Source organism: Desmodus rotundus, chromosome 9 (assembly GCF_022682495.2).
Source record: "Desmodus rotundus isolate HL8 chromosome 9, HLdesRot8A.1, whole genome shotgun sequence".
NCBI classification, from domain to species: Eukaryota; Metazoa; Chordata; class Mammalia; order Chiroptera; family Phyllostomidae; genus Desmodus; species Desmodus rotundus.
In genome coordinates this window covers 95,291,266-95,316,859 of record NC_071395.1, presented here as the reverse complement: position 1 = coordinate 95,316,859, position 25,594 = coordinate 95,291,266, and the positions used below count along the sequence as shown (strand labels likewise).

General features: G+C 38.1%; 2 protein-coding genes across 2 annotated transcripts in view; one reads left to right on the top strand and one right to left on the bottom strand.

The window, feature by feature from the left end:
* PPM1E (protein phosphatase, Mg2+/Mn2+ dependent 1E) overlaps nt 1-25,594 on the top strand; it is a 135,525-nt gene that overhangs the window by 4,582 nt on the left and 105,349 nt on the right. The window lies entirely within an intron of this gene.
* The window catches only part of LOC112316500 (glyceraldehyde-3-phosphate dehydrogenase-like), a 94,766-nt gene continuing 73,614 nt past the window's right edge, over nt 4,443-25,594 (bottom strand). The window contains 1 exon segment of the mRNA XM_045182513.3: nt 4,443-5,443. Within this exon segment, the coding sequence (XP_045038448.3) occupies nt 4,443-5,443 (1,001 nt within the window).

The following is a 25,594-nucleotide window of genomic DNA, read 5'->3' as shown; positions in this document are numbered from 1 at the left end:
AGATACATTGATTTGTTCACATCCATTAGTTGCCTCTTGCATGTCCCAGACTGGGGATCTGGCCAGCCACCCAGGCGTATGCCTGACCAGGAATCGAACCTGTGACCTCTCCCACCCCCTGAGCCATACAGCCAGGGCTAAACTGTCCAAAATTGAGTTCAGTCCTCCAACTCCCTCCATCTCCTCCCAAACAAACAAAACTAATATCTGGTTCTCTTTCTGGTGGGTCCTGACTTCTCCTCCTGTCAATCCTCACATTCAGTTAATTTTGCATTGTAAATCTCATAAATATGTCCCTCTCCAGTCCCACTGTCATTTTCATCTCTTGCTAGTCTTACTCTTCTACAACATGTTCTCCCCAGTGTAGCCAACATGATTCTTCTAGAATCTAGATTATGTACCTTGTCTAATTGTCACCCACAGCTTAAACATTTTTACTGTTTACCTGAAGTTAGCCAAACTGCAAAGTTAAAGGCACAGTCTTTCAGATGGCCCAGTCTTCCCAAGACTTCTGACTTCAACTCCAAGGGGTTAGGGTCTTACTACAAAGTTAGAGATAAGAGTCTATACATGACCACCCTCACTTCTGACACCATCCAAGAGTTTGGGGGTTTCTTAAAACTATCTGAAGTTTTGGTAATTCACTAGGAAGACTCAGAACTCACTGAAAGTAGTTATACATAAGAGTGATTATAGGGAAAATATACAAATTAGAACGAGTGTAAGGAAGAGATGCATGGGATGCAATCTATGAGGGTTTCAAATGTGAAGCTTCCATTGTACTCAAGGGATGTGTTACCCTCTGAGGATCAATGGTGTAGCATTGCCAGCCAAAGCAGCTCACCTGAGCTTCAATATCCAGTTTTCATTGTGACTTGAGTGAGTGCCCACATAGTTCAACTTAATTTTTAGTTTGCCCACTCCCCTCAAGTGAGATACCACATGACCCAAGGGGCCCCACCATGAATAACAAAGACACTCCTATTACTTCCAGGGGGTTAGAGGTCACCTGCCTGGAGCCAGGAACAAAGGCCAGACCTTTTTTGGGGCAAGGCCAAATTCTCTACACCTTCTTCACCTATCTCCCCATTGCCCTCCAGATAAAATCCAAACAAGGCTTTATCATCATCCTCATTTGTGGATCACTATCCATCCACACCATCTTACCTCTACACCTCTAGAAATATACTTCAGTTACTTTAGACTACTAATATATTATTTTGAAGGTGCTGTGTTTACTCTTACCTCTGTGCCTTTGCTCATAACATATTCTTTTGCTCTAAATACCATGCTCTGCCACCCTTAACCCATCCGGTCCAATCTCTTACCCATTCTTTAGGTCCCTATTTAACATCAGTTTTGTTGTTCACAATCCCCATACTGATCATGAGTTAGGTGTCTCTTCCATGTGCCCCTCCCGAATACCCAATGCTTATTTCTCTGATTTTTTTGCCAACAAATATTTATGTATCTTTTACTAGACCAATAGACTTCAGAGTGAGGTCTATACCCAAAATAATCCATTGAGGTGAAGGAAGAAAATATTAAAATCTATTTACTTGCATACAAATATATGAAATTAAGTACTGTTAATATTTTATATATTGATTGAGATTGGCAGTTTGTTTTCTGTGACAACTGATTTCATGTTAAGCACAATAATTAGGTATCCTGACAAAATGCAAGTTTCATAGCACAGAGGAGTTAACAGTGGTACCCTCACTCCAATTTTCAGAACATTAAGAAGTATTGCAGTTTACCTACACTGATTAAATGGACTTATTGATTATATTGCCTGGTTTTAACAAAATTAACCCTCATAAAATGGACAATTGACTTTAAAAATTCCTGCAAAGAAATCTTGGCATGAACATTATATTTATAATGCAAGCAAGCATAAGGGACAAAAAAACTAAGAGTCTCTACTTCTCCCATCCTTAGTTACATTAGCTTTTTTTAAAAAAGATGATGTAATATCTGATGAGAAATCAGCAAAAATGGATTACTAAGTAGATTTACTGAAATATATTACTAGTAAGAGTAGTGTGTGTATGCATGGGTGTATATTTACATACTCTGTTGATAGGGTGCTTGGAGCAAGTGTTTGGAGGCAATTGCATTAGATTATTAGCTACATGTTTGCCATCATATGCCTAGGTCAGTAATGATAAGCACATATACAACACAATAAATATTTGCTGTTCCAGACACATAGACCAATGGAACAGAATAGAGAGACCAGAAATAAACCCAAGTATCTATGGTCAATTAATATTTGACAAGGGGGACATAACCATAAAATGGAGTAAAAATAGCCTCTTCAACAAATGGTGTTGGGAGATCTGGACAACTATATGTAAAAAAAAGACATTTGATAACCAACTTACACCATACTCAAAAATAAATTCAAGGTGGATAAAAGACTTAAGTACAAGTCATGACACCATAAAAGTCCTAGGGGAAAACATAGGCAGGAAGATCTCAGATATTCCATGCAGCAATATGTTCACCAATATGTCCCCTAGAGCAAGGGACATAAAGGAAAGAATAAACAATTGGGACCTCATCAAATTAAAACACTTCTGCATGGCTAAAGAGAACAGGATTAAAATGAAAAGAGAACCAACTATATGGGAAAACATATTTGCCAATGATACCTCAGACAAGGGTTTGATCTCCAAAATATATGAAGAACTCACACAACTCCACTCCAGCAAGACAAACAACCCAGTTAAGAAATGGGCAAAGGACTTGAACAGATACTTCCAAGAAGGACATACAGAGGGCCCAGAGACATGAAAAGATGCTTAACACCACTAGCCATCAGAGAGATGCAAATTAAAACCACAATGTGATACCACTTCACACTGATGAGAATGGCCATCATAAACAAATCAACAAACAACAAGTGTTGAAGAGGATGTGGCAAAAAGGAAGCCCTAGTGCAGTGTTGGTGGGAATGCAGATTGGTACAGCCACTGTGGAAAACAGTATGGAATTTCCTCAGAAAACTAAAAATGGAACTGCCTTTTGACCCAGAAATTCCACTGCTGGGATTATATCCTAAGAGCCCTGAAACACCAATCCAAAAGAACCTATGCACCCCAATGTTCATAGCTGCACAATTTACAATAGCCAAGTGCTGAAAGCAACCTAAGTGTACATCAGTAAATGAATGGATCAAAAAACAATGGTATATTGCTTATGTTCCAGTTAAAGGACACATGGACAAAACCAAGGGGGAGGGGGGAGAGGGGGGAGGGAGGTGGGTTCACCTGGGGTGGGGTGGAGGGATGGGGAGAAAAGGCATACAACTGTAATTGAATAACAATTAAAAAAAAAAAACAATGGTATATTTACACAATGGAATTCTATGCAGCAGAGAGAAAGAAGGAGCTCCTACCCTTTACAACAGCATGGATGGTACTGGAGAGCATTATGCTAAGTGAAATAAGCCAGGTGGTGAAAGACAAATACCATATGATCTCACCTTTAAGTGGAACCTAATCAACAAAACAAACAAGCAAGCAAAATATAACCAGAGACATTGAAATTAAGAACAATCTGACAGTCAGAGGGGAGGTGGGAGGGGATAATGAGAGGAAGGGGGGAGGGGTTTTCAGGAACAACTGCAGAGGACACATGGACAAAACCAAGGGGGGATGGAGGCAGGGGAGAGGGGTAGGGATGTCTGGGGTGGGGAGGGAGTGGTGGGGGGTAAATGCGGACAACTGTAATTGAACAATAAAATAATTTAAAAAATTTGCTGTTCTAATGAATGAACTAAAAGATTAAAAAAGATACTGTTTTTACTCTCTTAAACTTTTTAAAATGTAAATTTTTATATTCTCACATTTTAAAACTTTTTATATTAGAAAATTTGTTTTATTTTTAAAATATTTTATTTATTTATTTTTAGAGAGAAGGGAAGGGAGGGAGAAGGAGGGAGAGAAACATCAATGTGTGGTCACCCCCAACTGGGGACCTGGCCTGTAAAACCGATTGGCATGTGCCCCGATTGGGAATCGAACTGTCAACCCCTTGGTTTGCAGGCGGGTGCTCAATCCACTGAGCCACATGCCAGCCAGGACTATATTAGAAAGTTTAAAGTATATAAAAAATAAAATAGTGTACTTATCACCCAGCTTGATCAATTTATGGCAAATCTTGTTTTCATCTACCCCTACACATCACACTTGACCTCCCATGCAATTTTCTTTTTTCCATGCAATTTTTCTTTTTTTGGCTGGGTACAGTGAAGTTTATTGAGGGTGCATGACAAGGCAGGGCTTTCTAAGTCCCTCCTCTATTCAGGGGGTCTAGGATGGGAACTGTTGAGGTCAGGAGATTCTCAGTGTGTTGGGGGATCGATTTGGGGCAAGGACTCCCCAGCAGCTGAGGGTCTCTCTTCCTGTCACTGGAGCTGATGGTCCAGGGGGTCCTTATTCCTTGGAGGCCATGTGGACCATAAGGTTCACCACTTTGTTGCTGTAGCCAAATTTATTGTCATACCAAGAAATGAGCTTGACAAAGTAGTCATTGGGGGTAATGCCATCCTTGACATTGAAGGTGGAAGAGTGGGTGTCACCGTTAAAGTTGTCGGAGACAACCTGGTCCTCAGTATAGCCCAGGGTGCCCTTGAGGGGACCCTCTGATGCCTGCTTCGCTACCTTCTTGATTTCATTGTATTTGGCAGCATTCTGTACGTGGCAGGTCAGATCCACAACTGACACATTGGGGGTGGGAACACAGAAGGCCATGCCAGTGAGCTTCCCATTCAGCTCAGGAATGACCTTGCCCCCAGCCTTGGAAGTGCCAGTGGAAGCAGGGATGATGTTCTGGGCAGCCCCTCAGTGGCTATCATGCCACAGCTTGACAGAGTGGCCATCCATAGTCTTATGAGTGGCAGTGATGACCACCCATAAGAGTGGAGTCCCTCCATCGATGCCAAAGTTGTCATGGATGACCTTGGCCAGGGAGTCCAAACAGTTGGTGGTGCAAGAGACATTGCTGACAGTGTTTATGGAGTTGTCATACTTGTCATGGTTCACACCCATCACAAACATGGGGGTATCCGCAGAAGGGGCAGAGGTGATGACCCTTTTGGCTCCACCCTTCAAGTGAGCCCCAGCCTTCTCCATGGTGGTGAAGACACCAGTGGACACCACAACATATTCAGCACCCACATCACCCCATTTGATGTTGGCAGGATCTTGCTCCTGGAAGATGGAGATGGACTTTCCATTGATGACAAGCTTCCTGTTCTCAGCCTTGACTGTGCCTTTGAGCTTGCTGTGAGTAGAATCATACTGGAACATGTAGACCATGTAGTTGAAGTCAATGAAAGGATCATTGATGGTGACAACATCCACTTTGTCAGAGTACAAAGCAGCCCTGGTGATCAGGGGCCCAGTATGGCTAAATCTGTTCACTCCGACCTTCACTGTCGTGTCTCAGGGTTGAGGCTGGCACTGCACAGGAAGACACAGCTGTGTGTCAAACAGGAGGAGCAGCGAGCCTCCATGCAATTTTTAAATGAATACTCAGTAATTTAATCACAATTCTATTGAACATTTTAGGTTTCACCAATTTTTTGTTACCCTAAGAATATCATGATGGCTATCCTTTGAGCATACCTTTGATTTTTCTTAGAGTATATTTCTTGTGTAGGGACTATGTTAAAAGATATGACCTATTTAAGAATTTTAAAAGAAGATCGTAAGACTTTATTCAAGAGGCACCACTGCAGTGGGGGCTTTGCAGTAGTGGAGAGAGATCAGGCTCAACTCTGAGACTTTTGATACATAGTCTAATAGGGTTTTACTAGTTTACCCTTTAAATAGATATAAAAACGTCCACTTTGTGTTCACTTTCCATTGACTAGAATTCAAGTCATGTGGCACTACCTGGAGCCCACATTTCCTAGCAAACTGTACTAGGAAATGTAGTTGCTCTCCTGGCACTTAGTCTACACTATGGAAAATAGAACATCAAACTTATGTTGATAGCTGTCAGCCTCTGCCCTGCAAATAAAATTGTATAGTTTGGATATGTTTGTGTATATTCGTAGATTTCTTTGGTATATACCTGGAAGTGGAATTGTCAGATTGAAGTTATATATACTTGTACTTTATTTCATATTGCCTGATTACTTTGCTCAACATCACTGTATGAAAGATCTGTTCTCTCCATGTTTTCACTAGTCTTAGAACTGCCATACCACTTGTCTTGTATTTTCACACAGTGGTGTTCTATTAATGTCACTGAACTATGTTGGAAAGAGAATGTTTACAGCTGATTGTGATCTTGATTTAGGGTATTTTGGAAGAGGATACTTATCTGAAAGTCTAGACCAGTACTGTCTAGTAGGAATATAATTGAGCCACATATATAATTTAAAATTGTCTATTAACCAAATTTTAAAAATTGAAGAGACAGGTGAATTTAGTTTCAGTAACCTATTTTTTTTCACTCAATGTATCCAAATATATTCTTGAGTATTTTATATTTTTATACCAAGTTTTCAAAATCCTTTGTGTATTTTATACTTATATCAATTTGGAATATCACATTTCAGATATTTAGTAGCCACATGGGACCAGTGGCTACAATGTTGAATGGCACAGGTTTAGACTTAATAAAAACTTTAATTCTCTAACACATATTTGACATTTAATTTCAAAGTCATATTTAAATGGATTCTCACTCCAGTCACCAAGTACATCTTTATTTAGCCTTTGGAGGAATAGCAAGCTGAATTTATTTCCCCCAGATTTCTTTCTCTGACTAGAAAATAACCTGATTTAGATTATTGAACATTAATTTCTCCTCACATAGTTTATGGGGTAGTAGTTTTTTAAAAACAGATTTTATTTATTTTTAGAAGAGAGGGGAAGGGAGGAAGAAAGAGAGGGAGAGAAACATTGGTATAAGAGAGAAACATCGATTGGTTGTCGCTTGTGCGCACCCTAACCAGGGACTGAACCCTGCAACCCAGGCATGTGCCCTGACTGGAAATCGAACCAGCAACCTTTTGCTTGACGGGACAGTACCCAACCAGCTGAACCATACCTGTCAGGGCAATGGGATGGTAGTTTTCTGTTGCTGTGTAACATGTTACCATAAACTTAATGGATTAAAACAACACTTATTTATTTTACAGTTCTGTAGGTCAGAAGTCTAGGAATGTTCAGCTGGTTTTTCTGCATAAAGTCTCAAGTCAAGGTATTTACCAAGCTGAACTCTTTTATCTGGAGGCTCAGGGGGAGACTCCACTTCCCAACCCACTTACGTTAACAGTATCTAGATTCTTGTTGTATGTGTGAGGTCCTTATTTTTTTCTGGCTATCAGGTAGGGCCTGCGTTTCACTCTTAGAAGCCACCCACATTCATTCTCACATGGTTCTCCATCTTCAAACCAGCAATGGCACATCCCAGGTCCTTCTCATGCCTCTAATCTCTCTGACTTCTCTTTCTGCTAACCAAAGAAAGCTCTCTGCTTTTAAGGGTTCATGTGATTAGATCATATCCACCACGATAATCTTTCTGTCTTAAAATCAACTTGCCATATAATAATAACACAACCCACTTTATAGATTTTGGTGATTAGAGTGTGGCATCTTTGGGGGACCGGGACCATTTTAGCAATTCTTCATGTCACAGTAGAGAAGCAAGATGGAAGAGTATTTTAATTATTTTGTTAAGAGGTCTTTTAATTTCACTTCTACATGAAAGAAAAATAGTCTCCCATTTCTTTTTGTTTTCACTCTTATTAACCTGGTCCAAGCTCCCATCAGCTCTTTGCTGGCTGTAGCAATACACTTGACTGCTATTTCTGGTTTATTTCCCTCCCGTCAGTCACGTTTTCATATAGCAATCATTTGCTCTCACCTTGATCAGCCTCTGCTCTTGCTCAGTTACAATGCTTCAGTCACAGTGGTCTTAATTTAGTTCCCAGAATCTGCCAATGCTCTGTCCTGTCTGATTTGCCCAAGCAGCCTTTCCCCTTCTCTCCCACTGTTCAACTCAACTGTTAAACATCTCTTTTCTCATAGTTAAGTGTAGTTAAGTGTTGTTTTTGGTTTTCATAACATCCATTACTTTTTCTTTATATCCACTTATCATAATTTATACATCTGTATATATTCATGTGTTAGCTTTTAAATATCTCTTCCCTAGACTGAGGGCAACAGGTAAGGAATTTTTTTTTCACCTTTTTATACTTAGCACCTAGTATGGGTTTTCTTTATACCCACTTATAATAATTTATACATCTACATATATTCATGTGTTAATTTTTTAAAAGACTTTTAAGTTTATATTTTAGAGAGGGGGGGAGGGAGAAAGGGAGAGAGGCGGAGAGGGAGAGAAACATCAATGTGTGGTTGCCTCTCACACCCCCCCAACTGGGGATCTGGCCCTCAACCTAGTCATGTGCCGTGACCATATGCCCTGACTGGGAATCGAACTAGTGACCCTTTGGTTCACAGGCTGGTGCTCAATTCGCTGAGCCACACCAGCCAGGGCAAACGTGTTAGTTTTTAAATGTCTCTTCCCTAGACTGAGGGCAACAGATAAGGAATTTTTTTTCACCTTTTGATATTTAGCACCCTGTATGGGTCCTGGCTCACAGTGGGTACCCAGTAACTATTTGTTGAATAAATCTTCAAGTTTTTCTCTGTCCAGTCTACCAGATTGTTTCCTTTTCAGATTTTTGTAGGACTGTTCTCTTCCCTTTTTTTCTTTTTTTAATTTTCTTCTTCTGCTCTCCTCTAAATGGTAGAGGAGCTTGACTTCCTATTTTATGTTATTGTTATGCTCATTAACATTTTCAACTACATAGCTACAGAAATATGTTTGCAGTTCTCACTAGTGATTAATACCCTACAACTTTGTAAATGAACATTTTCATGGGCTTAAGAGTATTCTTATATAAATTCTTGGAGAATATTGTGAACAATATTATGGACAAGTTTGAAGAATAATAATATTATGTAGAGAGTAATGAGCTAGTTAAAAAATTGGGTATAGTCTTAATTCCTTGTGTGTATTTTTCACTTAAGACTTTACCTTCTGGTGTATAGTTCCGAGGAAGACCAGTCCACTATTTCCTATCTTGGTTTAAGTAATCAAAGAAAAAGAACCAAAAAATGAATCTACTGGTAATATTAAAGATAATTTTTTTTCTGGTGATGTGATTCCATAATGATTTATAAGAACCCTACAGTTCTTGTCTTTTATGGATTTGAAGTATTTGACCTACTTCTACCACAAGGAAAAACTTCTGATCTTTGATCCTTGTAATTTCTTATCCACATTTTTCTACTTTGTGAATCTAAATACAAAAACTAAAACTAAAGTTGGTTTTTAAGCCTGTTTTTTGGAAAGTGTATTGTGCTACAGCTAATATTCACCTTTGCATTGAAAAAAACCAACAAAATTAAAATGTAATGCTGTAAAGGTGATATATAGTATTTATAAAATTGTGTTTGAGGTATGTGATATATAAATGTCTTTCTTAGGCTAAAACTCAAGAGGGCAAAAATCGTGTTGTGAACATAATTATGTAACTTGTGAGCCTAACGAATTACATAAATATGAGAGCTGATAGTCATTACATCAGTCTATTAACTGATTTTGCAATAGGAATGATCTCTAAATTTTGGGATTTGATTTCTGGAAACACTGAATATTTATTAGTTCATATACTCTTGGTTTAATGCAGCCTATAAAATGCAATTTCTATTACTTGAAAGAGACGTGTCTTATTATTCATAATGCACTTATACACAGAAGGACAAAATGTGTGTGTTTTTAAATTTTTTTATTTAAATTTTTTATTTTTTGATATATTTATTGATTATGCTATTACAGTTGTCCCATTTCCGCCCCTTCACTCAACTCCATCCTTCCCACTCCCTCCCTCCCGCATTCCCCCCCTATAGTTTCTTGTCCATGGGTCATACTTATAAGTTCTTTGGCTTCTACATTTCCTACACTATTCTTACCCTCCCCCTGTCTGTTTTCCACCTATCATTTATGCTATTTATTCTCTGTACCTTTACCCCCTCTCTCCTCCTCCCAATACCCTATTGATAACCCTCCATGTGATCTCCATTTCTGTGGTTCTGTTTCTGTTCTAGTTGTTTGCTTAGTTTTCTTTTGTTTTGATTTTAGGTGTGGTTGTTAATAACTGTGAGTTTGCTGTCATTTTTACTGTTCATATTTTTTATCTTCTTTTTCTTAGATAAGTCCCTTTAACATTTCATATAATAATGGCTTGGTGATGATGAACTCCTTGAACTTGAACTTATCTGAGAAGCACTTTATCTGCCCTTTCATTCTAAATGATAGCTTTGCTGGATACAGTAATCTTGGATGTAGGTCCTTGCCTTTTATGACTTGGAATACTTCTTGCCTATAAGGTCTCTTTTGAGAAATCAGCTGACAGTCTTATGGGAACCCCTTTGTAGGTAACTGTGTCCTTTTCTCTTGCTGCTTCTAAGATTCTCTCCTTCTGTTTCATCTTGGGTAATGTAATTATGATGTGCCTGTGTGTGTTCCTCCTTGGGTCCAGCTTCTTTGGGACTCTCTGAGCTTCCTGGACTTCCTGGAAGTCTATTTCGTTTGCCAGATTGGGGAAGTTCTCCTTCATTATTTGTTCAAATAAGTTTTCAATTTGTTGCTCTTCCTCTTCTCCTTCTGGCACCCCTATAATTCGGATGTTGGACTGTTTCAAGATATCCTGGAGGTTCCTAAGCCTCTCCTCATTTTTCCGAATTCTTGTTTCTTCATTCTTTTCTGGTTGGATGTTTCTTTCTTCCTTCTGGTCTACACCATTGATTTGAGTCCCAGTTTCCTTCGCATCACTATTGGTTCCCTAACAAAATGTTTTCAACTTTTCAATGTCATGTGGAAAGTTTATGGTGTATCTAGAAATAATTTTAAGTCTTTTAAAACATAAATAAAAACTTGCATTTAAATGCCCTTTGTCAGGATCTCCTCTAATCTTGGATTGGTAAATATATTTTTCTATAAGACTTAGTTAACTATGTAAATGTGCAGAGGGTCAGCATTGTCTGCACCTGAAATAATAATTGTAGAACTGGTAGTACACTGTTGCTGTTACATTTATTAAGCACTTGTTCAGACACTGTTTTATATTTGTTACCTCATTTAATCCTTCAATCCTTCACAGAAAGTATTTGACATTAGGTTTTTTCTCCCTTTTTTTTCTTTTCTTGCTCTATCACTCCACCTCCCCATTTGCTTCCCCACCCCACTGAACTCTCAGCCTGCTGTCTATGAGTCTATCTCTATTTTGCTTGTTAGTTCAGTTTTTTCATTAGATTCCTTGTATGAGTGAAATCATACAGTACTTGTTTTTCTTTGACCGGCTTATTTCACTTAGCATAATGTTCTCCAAGTCCATCCATGCCATTGCAGAGAGTAAAATTTTCTTCTTTTTTATGGCCGAGTAGTATTCCATTAGGTAAATATAGACATTAGGTTCTGTTATTAGCCAGTTTTGCAGATGCAAAGCCAAGACACAGAAAATTTAAAGAACTTTCTCAAGTTTCCACCTTCAGTGGTGTCACTAGGATGTGAACCCAGACAGACTTACTTGAGAGGTTGTAGCTATGAAATACATTTTTAATTTTCATGCTACATTACACACATATTTCTATAGGGAACAGTTTCAGTGACTATGCAATTTAATTGTTTGATTTTTGACCACTGCTGTTGCTTAGTTCTGGCTCTACCATGGTTTGCTTTGACTACTTTAATACCCTCACAACAAATTTGCCTGCCACTAGTCTCTTTTTTCTCTAATCTAGCCTCACTGGATTTTCTGATGTAATCAGATTCACTGCAGTTCTGTAAAGATACCATGTTATTTCTTGCCTCTCCACCTTTTTAGATGTCGTTTCTTCTCCATGGAATATACAATTTCCTGGCCAACTATAACCTCCCTAAGAAGAGAGGATGGTTGGATTTTTATTTTATCTTTCACTCAAAAGGGCCATTTTGCTCAGGTATTACCTATAAATAAAGGGCAGTTTAAGGTTTTTGCACCAAATATTTGTCTCACTCTTGCTTGTAATGAAAGAAAAGGTCAGCAATTAGTGCTGCTTATAAAAAACATGATTTGAAATCTAGAAATTCTTTAAATAATAGACTGAAAAGTAGTTCACAACTTGCTGTATAGGTCATAACAATGGTAAGCAAACATACCACAATTTACTCACTAAAGTGCCTGGAGATAAATTTTTTCCATTTTGTACTTAACGAATCCTGCAATAGATTTTGATTTTTTGACTTCAGCATTAATTTTTCATGTAGCCAAAGGCACCTGTTTTCTATACAGTTTTAATACCTAATGTAGTATCCATCTATTCAAAATAGTGTCTCTTTTGGAAAGAAATCCTATCTAATTTTTAAAAATTAAGTGAAAAAGAGAAGTATTGTTGTTCAGTTAGTTTGCAGTCTATATTACATGTCATGTATTTAATATGTGATTTTTTAAAAAAGATTTTTATTTATTTTTTAGAGAGGGGAAGGGAAGGAGAGAAACATCAATGTGTGGTTGCCTCTCACACACCCCCTACTGGGGACCTGGCCTGCAACCCAGGCATGTGCCCTGACTGGGAATCAAACCAGCAACCCTTTGATTTGCAGGCTGGCACTCAACTATGGCAGTATATGATTTTTTAGAAGCCAGTAAAATACATACTGGTTATTAACAGGCAGTGGATTATGTAAATTAACATAAAGCAGTGATCACTTGTATTCTAGAAGTGTAATGGATTACGATCCCACCTCTGGGTTCATATACTGAAACACATTTGGAATCATTATCATTGTAAAATCCTTAATTCTTTTGCATAATGCATTTAAAAGATTTTATTTATTTTTAGGAAGGGAGAAAAAGAGGGAAACAGCTATGTGTGAGAGATACATCAATTGGTTGCCTCTTACATGCCCCCAGCTGGGAACCTGGCCCACAACCTAGGCATGTGCCCTGACCAGGATTCAAACTGGCGACCTTTTGGCTCGCAGGCTGCACTCAGTCCCCTGAGCCACACCAGCCAGAGCAAATGCATTTAAAAATGACTCAAAGTAAAGCTTGTACTTCAGAGTCAGAATTTCATTTTATATGTTAAAATATCCAGTTTATGTTCAACATATAATACTAAAGTAAAACTATCCTTGACTATCAAGGAAAGGAGGATGAAATAGGACAAGTGTTACATCAGCTTCTAGTATAGATCTGTAAACATAATTTGAAGATTAAAATATCTTGACAATCAAATATAAAATGAAAGCATTCTCTCAGAATGAGGCCTTATAAATACCCTTACCCAAACCACCTAATTAAACATTATAAGGTACAAGTCCATTAAATATTACATTAAGTAATTAGTATATTTTTATGTTCTTACATAAGTCAAAATTAAACCATGAAATAATTTATTTTCCCAAGGAGTATAAAATATTTTAAGTTTTGTATGTAAGAATTTCCTTGGTTTTAGGGAGAGCTAAGATGGCAGCGAGATAGGTGGGATCGGATTCCACTTCCCCCTGCACACGGGTGAAACACCTAGCTGATCTACTGAGGAACAGAGCGAACAGCCAGTAGTACCTCAGCATATATGAAGATAGGAGACTAGAAACTGCAGAGGACGTTGAAAAATCAGACAGTAAGGAGAGTGCTTTAGGACAATAAGGTCCCTGGGACCAGCACGGGGACCAGTGCAGCTGCAGCCCCAGGCCCGGCGCGCACTGGGTCTGCTGCAGGACTCTTAGGAGAGAGCCACATCAATGGCTCACTCCCCTGCCAAACAAAGTTTGAGCAGCACTGGGAGAGACCTGGTTGCTTGAAGTCACAGGGAGGGGAATAAGGATGAAGTAGCAAACACACAGGGGCGGTGAGCACCCACAGAGACTGTGTGCACTGGCCATGTTGGGCCATGACTTGGATAGTCCTGGGTCTAGTTGGAGAGGTGGGTGATGGAGAGGACAGGCCCTTCCTTGTATGGAGCGGCAGGCTTGAGCAGGAGGAATTTCTCAAAAAGAAAAACTGAAAAAAGAGACACTCGGGGGCTGTTTGGGGAATTCTCCTGCAGCAGCTGCTCTGGCCTCCTCCCCACCCAGTCACAGGACGCTCCCAAGTGGCACAGCTCCGAAGGCCTTGAGCTCACACTGAAGCCCTGGGGAGAGTTCTTGTGGGAACCTGCTGGACTGGAGGCTGCTGGGGAACTGGGCTGGAGGCTGACCAAATGCCATCCAGGAAGGGAGAAGAGCGAAACCAATCACCCCTCAGCCTGCTGCAGTCAGAAAGACCAGCAAAACTGACTTGGCCAGTTTGAAGCCAGCAAGAGGCTTTTTTTTTTTAAAGGAAAACTTTATTTTTTAAATTTATTATTTTTTTCTTTTAACTCCTTCTTCCTCTCTTTCCTTCTTTCTTGTTTTATTCCTTCTTCCTTTCCCTTTTTATCTCTTCTTCCTCCCTTTTTTTTTTCTTCCTTTTTCTTTTCTAAATTCCCACAAGTGAGGCAATAAAACCTGGAACTGTGAAAAGACCAGAGTTGGACCCAAAGAGGGAGCATCCCAACAGCTGAGACAGTGAGACAAATTTCACTTTGCTACTCCAGAGAACTTGCAAGTTATTGTATATTTGTATTATTTTTTTCATTACTCTTACATCTTTCATTTTATTAGTATTTTTGTATTTCTCTTCTTTCTGTTTAGTCTTCTTTGCTTGGCCGGTTAAATTGCACTGTTTGACTGGTTTCCCTTGTTCTCTCTTTCATAGTATATTGTTAATTTATTGTCTTTCATTTCACTTGTGTTCCATTAGCACACTACTCTAGGTCCTGTACTTCCTGTTCTTGTTATACAGATCACATAGATTCTGTCATGTGATTTTTCCTCCATTATTATTGTGATAGCTGTTCCATACATTTGTAAACACTACACAGTACCCCTCCGAGATCTCAGCCCACTTCACTGTTTCCTGAACTTTATTACTGTTGTGGTTAACTCTATTCTCTCACATACTACACCTATTTTGTATTCCTTATTCTCACTTTACCTCATAATCTGACCTCCCATGAGCTCACTCCTTTCTAGATCCAACTCACAATCCTTCCCCTCCCAACAAGAGTCTTAGCTTCTTTCCACCCTTTCTAAAAAGTGGCTAGTCGGGTGAAATATCACGGTTAACACTATACATATCCAAAGGATCTCCTATCTTTTCTCTGTAGGCTGGTACTTTAAATATCATAGAATACACTCCTGCTGTCTTAAACCATTTTGCTTTCCCCCTCTAACTGATCACAAAAAAGAGTAGGTAGAAGCTGTGAACACCAGGATACCTGCTGGAAGAGGAAACCCACCAACAAAGGAACCACCAACAGATAAAAACAGAAGAAGGTAAATAAAGGGAGTAGAAACCACACTAACTCAACCCAGGACCTATCTGGAAATACAACTAAACAGTGGAGAAATTGCTCAGAACAAACAGCTGAACAAGAGCAAGAGAAAATCCTCAAAACCTTGTATATACGGAAGAACCAGCTCCAACACAACCTGCCCACACCTGCACAACAGAATACAAGAGGTGGTGGACAGAGTGGCCCTCAGCTAACCAGCTGGTGGGAAGGACCCACCAAAGAAAGACCCTACAACAATCAAAACCCAAAGACATACAGAGAACCAACATAAGTGACAGCCCAAGATCAGTGAGCTCGGAAGATCAAGGAGACTGTACCACTGAATCTCACAAGTATTCTACCATAGAAGTTCACACCATAAACCCAGGGAGTCAGAACAGAGCAACTTAAGAAGCAGAGGCTAACAAGAAGAGTCCCACAAACAATGGGAAGACAAAGAAACAATCCCCAAATGAAAGGAAAGGAGGAAGTCTCAGAAAGAATGCTAAGTGAAAAAGAGACAAGTCAACTAGGAGATATTGAGTTCAAAGCATTGGTTATAAGGAAGCTCAATGAGCTCACAGAATTACCAAAAATTACAGGGAAACTACAATGAACTCATTGCAAACTACATCAACATGAAAAAGGAAATAGAAACTATCAACAAGGACCAAGAGGAAATGAAGAATACAATTTCTGAACTGAAGAACACAGGAGAAGGAATCAAAAGCAGGCTTGATGAAGCAGAGGATCGGATCAATGAGCTGGATGACAAGGTAGAAAAAAAACACCCAGAAAGAGCAAGAAAAGGAAAAGAGGCTCAGAAAGAATGAAGAGGGGTTAAGGGAAATGCAGGACAACATGAAATGTAATAATATCCATATAATAGGGATACCAGAAGGAGAAGAAGAAGAGCAAGGGATAGAAAACCTGTTTGAAAAGTAATGGTGGAGAACTTCCCTAATTTGATGAGAAAAAGTCACACAAATCCAGAAAACACAGAGAGTCCCAATCAAGAGGAACCCAAAGAGGCCCACTTCAAGGCACATCATAATTAAGACGGCAAAATTCCAAGATAAAGAGAGAATCTTAAAGGTAGCAAGGGAAAAACAGGAAGTAACATATAAGGGAGCCCCTATAAGAATAGCAGCTGACTTCTCAATGGAAACGCTCCAAGCCAGAAGGGGATGACAAGAAATATTCCAAGTAATGAAAACCAGAGGCCTGCAACCAAGACTACTTTATCCAGCAAGGCTCTCAATTAAAATGGAAGGCCAAATAAGGAGGTTCCCAGACAAAAGAAGCCTCAAAGAATATACCTTCTCCAAACCTGCTCTGCAGGAGATGTTAAAGGGTTTGCTTTAAGAACAGGAAGAAAAACAGAGAGAGAGGAACACAGGTACGAAAAAATGGCAATGAATAAGTACCTATCAATAATAACCTTAAATGTAAATGGATTAAATGCCCCAATCAAAAGACACAGAATAGCGGAATGGATAAGAAAACATGACCCACACAAATGCTGCCTACAAGAGACCCACCTCAGAACAAAAGACCTACACAGACTGAAAGTGAAGGGCTGGAAACAAATATTCCAAGCAAATGGACAGGAAAAAAAAGCTGGGGTAGCGATACTCATATTGGACAAAGTAGACTTCAAAAGAAGAGCCATAAAAAGAGACCCAGAAGGTCACTTCATAATACTCAAGGGAAGAACCCATCAAGAATACATAAACATTGTGAAGATAAATGCACCCAACATGGGAGCACCCAAATATATAAAGAAAATCATGGAGGACTTCAAGAAAGATATTGACAGCAATACAATCATAGTAGGAGACTTTAACACCCCACTGTCAAAAATAGATAGATCTCCCAAAGAAAATATCAACAAAGATATTGTGGCATTGAACAATGCCCTAGATGAAATGGACTTGACGGATATATACTGAGCCCTTCATCCCAAAGAAGCAAAATACACATTCTTTTCAAATGCACATGGAACATTTTCAAAGATAGACCACATGATAGGACACAAAACAAGCCTCAGCAAATTCAAGAAAATTGAAATCATATCAAGCATTTTCTCCGACCACAAGGGACTGAAACTAGAAACCAACCTCAAGGAAAAAAAACCCCAAACACTCAAAATGATGGAGATTGAATAGCATGCTATTAAACAATGAATGGGTCAAGAATGAGATTAGGGAAGAAATCAGAAAGTTTCCGGAAACAAACGAAAATGAACTCACAACAATCCAAAACTTCTGGGACACAGTGAAGGCAGTCCTGAGGGGAGTTCATAGTGATACAGGCCTACCTAAAAAAGATAGAAACATTTCAAATGAACAACTTAACCCTACGCCTATAAGAACTCAAGGAACAACAACAAAGACAGCCCAGAGCAAGCAGAAGGAAGGAAATAACCAAGATCAGAGCAGAATTAAATGACATAGAGGCTAAAAGCACAATTCTAAGGATCAGTGAATCCAGGAGCTGGTTCTTTGAAAGGATAAAGAAAATCATAAGCCTTTAAGCAGGCTTATGAAGAAAAAAAGAGAGAGGGCACAAATAAACACAATCAAATGAAAGAGGAGAGATTACAATGATATCACAGAAATACAAAGGATTGTAAGAAATTACTATGAAGAACTATATGCCAAGAAATTTGAAAATCTAGGTGAAATGGACAAATTTCTAGAAAAATATAATCTTCCAAAACTCAATGAAGAAGAAGCAAAAAGACCAATAACACTGATGAAATTGAAACAATAATCAAAAAGCTTCTGATTTACAAAAGCCCTGGACTAGACAGTTTCACAGGAGAATTCTACAAAGCATTTAAGGGAGAGATAACCCCCATCCTCCGCAGATTATTTCAAAAAATTCAAGAAGATGGAAGACTCCCAAACTCTATGAAGCCAACATCATCCTAATCCCAAAACCAGATAAAGACATAACAAAGAAAAAAAAACCTTCAGGCCAATATTGCTGATGAACATAGATGCTAAAATCCTCAACAAAATATGGGCAAACCACATCCAACAATATGTTAAAAAGATCATACACCATGATCAAGTGGGATTCATCCCAGGGATGCAAGGATGGCACAATATTCGCAAATCAATAAACATAATACACCACATAAAGAAAAGTCAAAAATCACATGATCATATCAATAGATGCAGAAAAAGCATTTGATAAGGTACAGCACCCACTTATGATAAAAACACTCAGCAAAGTGGGAATAGAGAGAACATTCCTCAACATAATGAAGGCCATATATGAGAGACCTACAGCCAACATTATATTCAATGTACAAAAACTGAGATCTTTCCCACTAAGATCAGGAACAAGACAAGGATGCTTGTTCTCACCACTCCTATTCAACATAGTACTGGAAGTCCTAGCCACAGCAATCGGACAAGAAAAAGAAAAGGCATCCAAATCGGAAAGGAGGAAACAAAACTTTGTTTGCAGATGACATGATAGTATACATAGAACATCTTGTAGACTCTACCAAAAAACTATTCGACCTAATAAATGAATTTGGCAAAACAGCCAGATACAAAGTCAATACTCGGAAATCAAAGGCATTCTTGTACACCATTCTTGTACTTCTCCAAGGAGGACATACAGAGGGCCCAGAGACACATGAAAAGATGCTCAGCATCACTAGCCATCAGAGAGATGCAAATTAAAACCACAATAAGATACCATCTCACACCAGTCAGAATGGCCACCATAAACAAATAAGTGTTGGAGAGGATGCAGAGAAAAGGGAACCCTAGTTCATTGTTGGTGGGAATGCAGACTGGTACAGCCACTGTGGAAAACACTATGGAATTTCCTCAGAAAACTAAAAATGGAACTGCCTTTTGACCCAGCAATTCTGCTGCTGGGATTATACTCTGAGAGCCCTGAAATACCAATTCAAAAGAACCTATGTACTCCAATGTTCATAGCAGCACAATTTACAATAGCCAAGTGCTGGAAGCAACCTAAGTGTACATCAGTAAATGAGTGGATCAAAAAACAATGGTACATTTACACAATGGAATACTATGCAGCAGAGAGAATGAAGGAGCGTATACCCTTTGCAACAGCATGGATGAAACTGGAGAGCATTATGCTAAATGAAATAAGCCAGGCAGTAAGGGACAAATACCGTATGATCTCACCTTTAACTGGAACATAATCAAAAGAAAAAAGCAAACAAAATATAACCAGAGTCATTGAAGTTAAGAACAATCTAACAATAGCCAGAGGGAAGGGGGGAGGGGACAGTAGGGAGAAGGGTTTTCAGGGACTACTATAAAGGACACATGGACAAAACCAAGGGGGAGGGTGGAAGCAAGGGAGGGAGGTGGGTTTGGATGGGGTGGGGAGTAGAGGTGGGGAGAAAATGCAGACAACTGTAATTGAACAATAAAATAAGTTTTAAAAAAATTTCCTTGGTTTCAAAAAGCTGTTTAATTTTTCTAAGTGGTTATCTAAGTAAAGATAGCCTTGTATGTGGGTTAGTAATTTTGTGGTTAATGTATACCACAAAAAAATTATAGGTATTCAGTTCCTGATGTGTATGTAATCAGTTATGTTCAAACAAGATATTAAGTCATTTGGTATTTTACATGTATAATAGTAAGTCCTAAAACCAATCTCAATAAAGACAGTATCCTTTTTTTTTTAAACTGTCATTGATGGAGTTTATTTCTTTTATTTATTAATTTGTTTTTCATCTCATTACAGAAAATATTTCAAATGGCAAATTAATTTTACTATAATTGGAGTAATATTTAATCATCAAAATATTAATTGCCTACCATAAGACAAACACTGAGCTAAATGCTCTTAAACAGAAATAAAATAATTGTTCTTTTCCTCAAGAAGTGTGTGGTTTAGAGGAAAAGTCACAGAAGTTAACCAGAAAGTACAGTACAATGTGAGTATAATAAAAGTTATTATTAAATCTATTGTGTATGAGCTGATATACTAAGTAAATAACATGCTATTATTTTGTTTTAAAGTCAGGAACTTAATGTTTAGCAACATTAGGTAACTCATCCAAGGTCATATAGTAAATGGTAGAATTATTACTTGAACTCAGATGTGTCTGACTCCAAGCTTGTTACTGCTGCCTCTATATACCTACTGATAAGCGTACACAGTGATGCAGAGGATTTTATGGGGATAGTGAGGGGGATGTACCAATAGGCTGTTAGATTCTGGAAGGTGATACTTAAATTGAGTTTAGAGACTAACTAGTAATTAGTTAAGAGGAGAGGGGAGCTAAAAATCATTCCAACAAAGAGACTACCTACCATGTGCAAAGTCATGGAAATGAGAGAACACAGACCAACTGGGACTTGTCTGACTTACTCTTATTTCTCTGAATGAGCGAGGGTAAACCTGGAAGAAAGTAGAGAAATAACCCGAAAGGTTATGCATTCAGTCATGTATTCAACAATATTGGGCACTGTATACTTTGTATTCACTGCATCTCTGGAAAGATACTGAAATTTTTAAAATTATAAGTCATAGAAATGTCATTAATACTAAACAGAATGCCACATAATGAGAAACAGAAGAGCCTTATGCTTTTCCTTCTGCCCTCTAATTTGTCTTATTTGGCTTTTAGAACAGTGGTTTTAAATAGGTAAGTCTTGCTTTCTCTTTTTTTCTGATCATTTCTCTCATTAATGCTACCTGATGCCAACCTATGTATAGATTTTAGACTACCTAAAATGTTCTCATTTCAATTATGCTTAAATCCTATTTATTTCCTAAAGATTTATGAAAGGATATAAGTATGTTTCTCTATGTCAGTATGCACTGTGTGACCTTATCTTTCAGAGGATAAATGCACTTAAAGTACTAAAACATTCTTTCAAGGATTATCTATAGTAATATCCAGGTTTCTTTAATTAAAATGAGTTGGATGTCAAAAGATTGTGTTAGCGTGCCATTTTTGGTGTTTCTGATTGCAGTAGATGATCATCTGTAGTAAAAAGAAAAAATGTGGAGGTGAATATTCACATCTTCAATACCGATTGACTCAAGTGGAAATTCAGCAGTTTTAATTTTGGAAGTTATTGGGATACAACAGATTTTCCTGAAATAAAAAAGTTTGATAAATTTCCATAGTAATGATTTAAAAGGTTATATATGAAAGATGTTTAGTAATGTATATTCTTTCTGATAAAGGTTACTAAAGTTTTCTCTAGAAAAAGAGTGCATTTTTATTGATGTTTCTGTGGTACACATGAATAAAGTCCTTGATGTTTGTCATCTCCTCATTTTTAATTCTATAAATTGGTCATTTTATGTGTCATTAATTGCTTTGTTTCAATAAATAAATACTGAAGATGACTTAACCACCTTGGCTATGTTTAAATATGGTGATTGTATTTAAAAACTGTCCCTTGAAACCACTAACTTGTTTAAAAGGTTTAATTGAATTCTATCAGTCTCTGTTAATAATTAAGACAGAAGATGAAGCCTAAATTATAGAGAGACTCAGAATGGAAAGGAAAGGAAAGATTTTTACCCTTAGGATAAAGGGTTCCGAAAAGGTGAGGTGGGTATGGGAATCTTGAATAAGAAGATTATGAGAATGCCCAATTATATGGCTCTTAATAGCATCATTGAAATATTTTTATTTTTTTAATGCAGATTTACAATCTAGTATATTGAAAAACAGTATGAATATTAAATGTATCTGTGGAACTCTTAAAGGGTCACTAATTTTACATGGGTAAAGATACTGTGCTTTTATTATTTAAGCCATATTTTAACATTTTGTTCCTAGTAGAAAATGATCATTTTTTATGAACAAAGTATTTGTTTCTTCTGAATTTGACACCAGTGTCATACTTACTTTAAAAATTTAATTTTTAAAAAATATGAATTGAAGCCAAGGCTGGTGTGGCTCAGGGGATTGAGTGCCAGCCTGTGAACCAAAAGGTCACTGGTTCGATTCCCAGTCAGGGCACATGCCTGGGTTGTGTCCAGTTCTTCAGTTGGGGACATGTGAGAGGCAACCACACAATGATGTTTCTCTCCCTTTCTCCCTCCCTTTCCCTCTGTTAATAAATAAAAATCTTAATAAAAAATAAAAATGAAAAGTAACAGGCTGCTTTAAGAGGCAGGATTTGTATGTATGCTGTTTGAGTAAGACTAGTTACTACCTTAGTAAGGTTGTAATAATAGAGGGTATTAAAGTTCAAAAGACTTTTGAATGTATTGGTTTTACGTCTTTTTATGTTTATTGACTGTATATTTTCCTTGGATAAATATCTATTTAATACTTTACCATTTTTCACTTGGGTTGTCTTTTATTATTGAGTTATAGGAGTCCTTTATATATTCTGGATATAAGTCCTTTATCAGATATATGATTTGCAAATATTTTCTCCCATTTTGTGGGTTGTTTTCACTTTCTTGATGGTATCATTTATAGCATACAAGTTTAAAATTTTTATGTAGTCCAATTTATTTTACTTTTATCACTTATGTTTTTGGTGTTGCCTAACTCAAGGTCACAAGGACTGACTTCTATGTTTTCTCCTAAGAATTTTATAGTTTTAGCTTTTACATTTAGTTCTGTGAACCATTTTGAGTAAATTTTTGTGTATGGTAGGGGTAGGGGACCAATTTCATTCTTCTGCATGTGGATGGATACATACTTGTCCTAGCACCATTTGTTGAAAAGACTGTTATTTTTCCCCATTGAGTTGTCTTATAATTTCAATTTTAAAGGAATATGTTATTTTTAATAAAAATATAATAAAAACTATAGAAGATAGGAAATATAATAATGCATAATTCTACTACTGTTAAACACTTCATTATTTTGTGTATTTTTTTCTAGTCCCCCATCCAGAAACATAGAAATTTTATAGAGTTGCAGTCATAATACACTAATTATGTGTTTTGCCTTTTCACTTAGTATATGAATGTATGATACACATTTCCCATATTGCTATATAGATTTTCAAATTATTTTTTGTTGCTGCCTAATGTTGTATCTGCAGGCTATACATAATATAATCTTTGTGCATAAGCTATTACTCTTCTGTTGAATAGTTTTCTTAGATAAATTTCTGGAAGTGTTTCTTCCAAACATATATTGAAAACCCACTAGAGACCAGTTACATAATTTTGATTTGGAGAATTCTGGGGTATGTGTTGTGGTTGTTGTTGGCTCATTTAATATAACAATAGTAGCTGATACTAAGGCAATGTGCCAAATACTTTGTATAGTTATATTTAACTTTCCCATGAATTGTATTAGATAAGGGATTCAAGGATCAGAAAGTTTTGATAACTGGCCCAAAGTTGTACAACTAATACACGGCTAAGATGGTATTCAGAATTGTGTGACTCTAAAACTTCACTGCCTCCCAGATTGAGCATTAACAGTTACAACGGCAAGATTTCCATAGTAATAGACTATATCAGATTAGCTATTTTGTGCCGAAGTTCTTTGAAGATATGACTTTTTAAGAAGTAATGCATTATTGGCTCAAATTTTTTTTTAATACATTTATTGATTATGCTATTACAATTGTCCCATTCCTCCCCCACTCCACTCCATCCTGCCCACCCCCTCCCTCCCACATTACCCCCCTATAGTTCATGTGCATGGGTCATACTTATAAGTTCTTTGGCTTCTACATTTCCTACACTATTCTTACCCTCCCCGTCTATTTTCCACCTATCATCATCTATGCTACTTATTCTCTGTACCTTTCCCCCCTCTCCCCCACCCTCTCCCCTATTGACAACCCTCCATGTGATCTCCATCTCTATGGTTCTGTTCCTGTTCTAGTTGTTTGCCTAGTTTGCTCTTGTTTTTGTTTTAGGTGTGGTCGTTAATAACTGTGAGTTTGCTGTCATTTTTACTGTTCATATTTTTTATCTTTTCTTAGGTAAGTCCCTTTAACATTTCATATAATCAGGGCTTGGTGATGATGAACTTCTTTAACTTGACCTTATCTGAGAAGCACTTTATCTTCCCTTCCATTCTAAATGATAGCTTTGCTGGATACAGTAATCTTGGATGTAGGTCCTTGCCTTTCATGACTTGGAATACTTCTTGCCAGTCCCTTCTTGCCTGTAAGGTCTCTTTGGAGAAATCAGCTGACAGTCTTATCTGGGGAACCCCTTTGTAGATAACTGTCTCCTTTTCTCTTGCTGCTTCTAAGATTCTCTCCTTCTGTTTCATCTTGGGTAATGTAATTATGATGTGCCTTGGTGTGTTCCTCCTTGGGTTCAGCTTCTTTGGGACTCCCTGAGCTTCCTGGACTTCCTGGAAGTCTATTTCATTTGCCAGATTGGGGAAGTTCTCCTTCATTATTTGTTCAAATAAGTTTTCAATTTTTTGTTCTTCCTCTTCTCCTTCTGGCACCCCTATAATTCAGATGTTGGAACGTTTCAAGATGTCCTGGAGGTTCCTAAGCCTCTCCTCATTTTTCTGAATTCTTGTTTCTTCATTCTTTTCTGGTTGGATATTTCTTTCTTCCTTCTGGCCCACACCGTTGATTTGAGTCCCAGTTTCCTTCGCATCACTATTGGTTCCCTGTACATTTTCCTTTGTTTCTCTTAGCACAGGCTTCATTTTTTCATCTGGTTTTCGAACAGATTCAACAAATTCTGTGAGCATCTTGATAACCAGTGATTTGAACTGTGCATCCGGTAGGTTGGCTATCTCTTCGTCGCTTAGTTGTATTTTTTCTGGAGCTTTGAAGTGTTCTGTCATTTGGGCCATTTTTTTTTTTTTTTTTTTTTGGTCTTGGCTCGTCTGTTACTTTAAGGGGCGGAGCCCTAGGTGTTCACCAGGGCAGGGTAACGCTGGTCACTGCGCTGTGATGCTGTACCGTGGGGGAGGGGCCCAGAGGGAGCAATGGCGCCCGCCTCACTGTCCTCCAGATTTCAATCTTTCACTCCGATACCCACAATCAAACTGGGCCTCTCTGGTGCTGGTTCCCGAGTGGGTGGGCCTGTGCACACTCTAGGCCCCTGTGGGTCTCTCCAACGACCTCTGCTGTGAGGCTGGGAGCCTCTCCTGCTGCAGCCCCAACCCCTATGGGCGTTTTCAATCAGAGGTTTGAGGCTTTATTTCCCCGAGCTGGAGCCCTGGGTTGCTCCGTCTGCTTCAC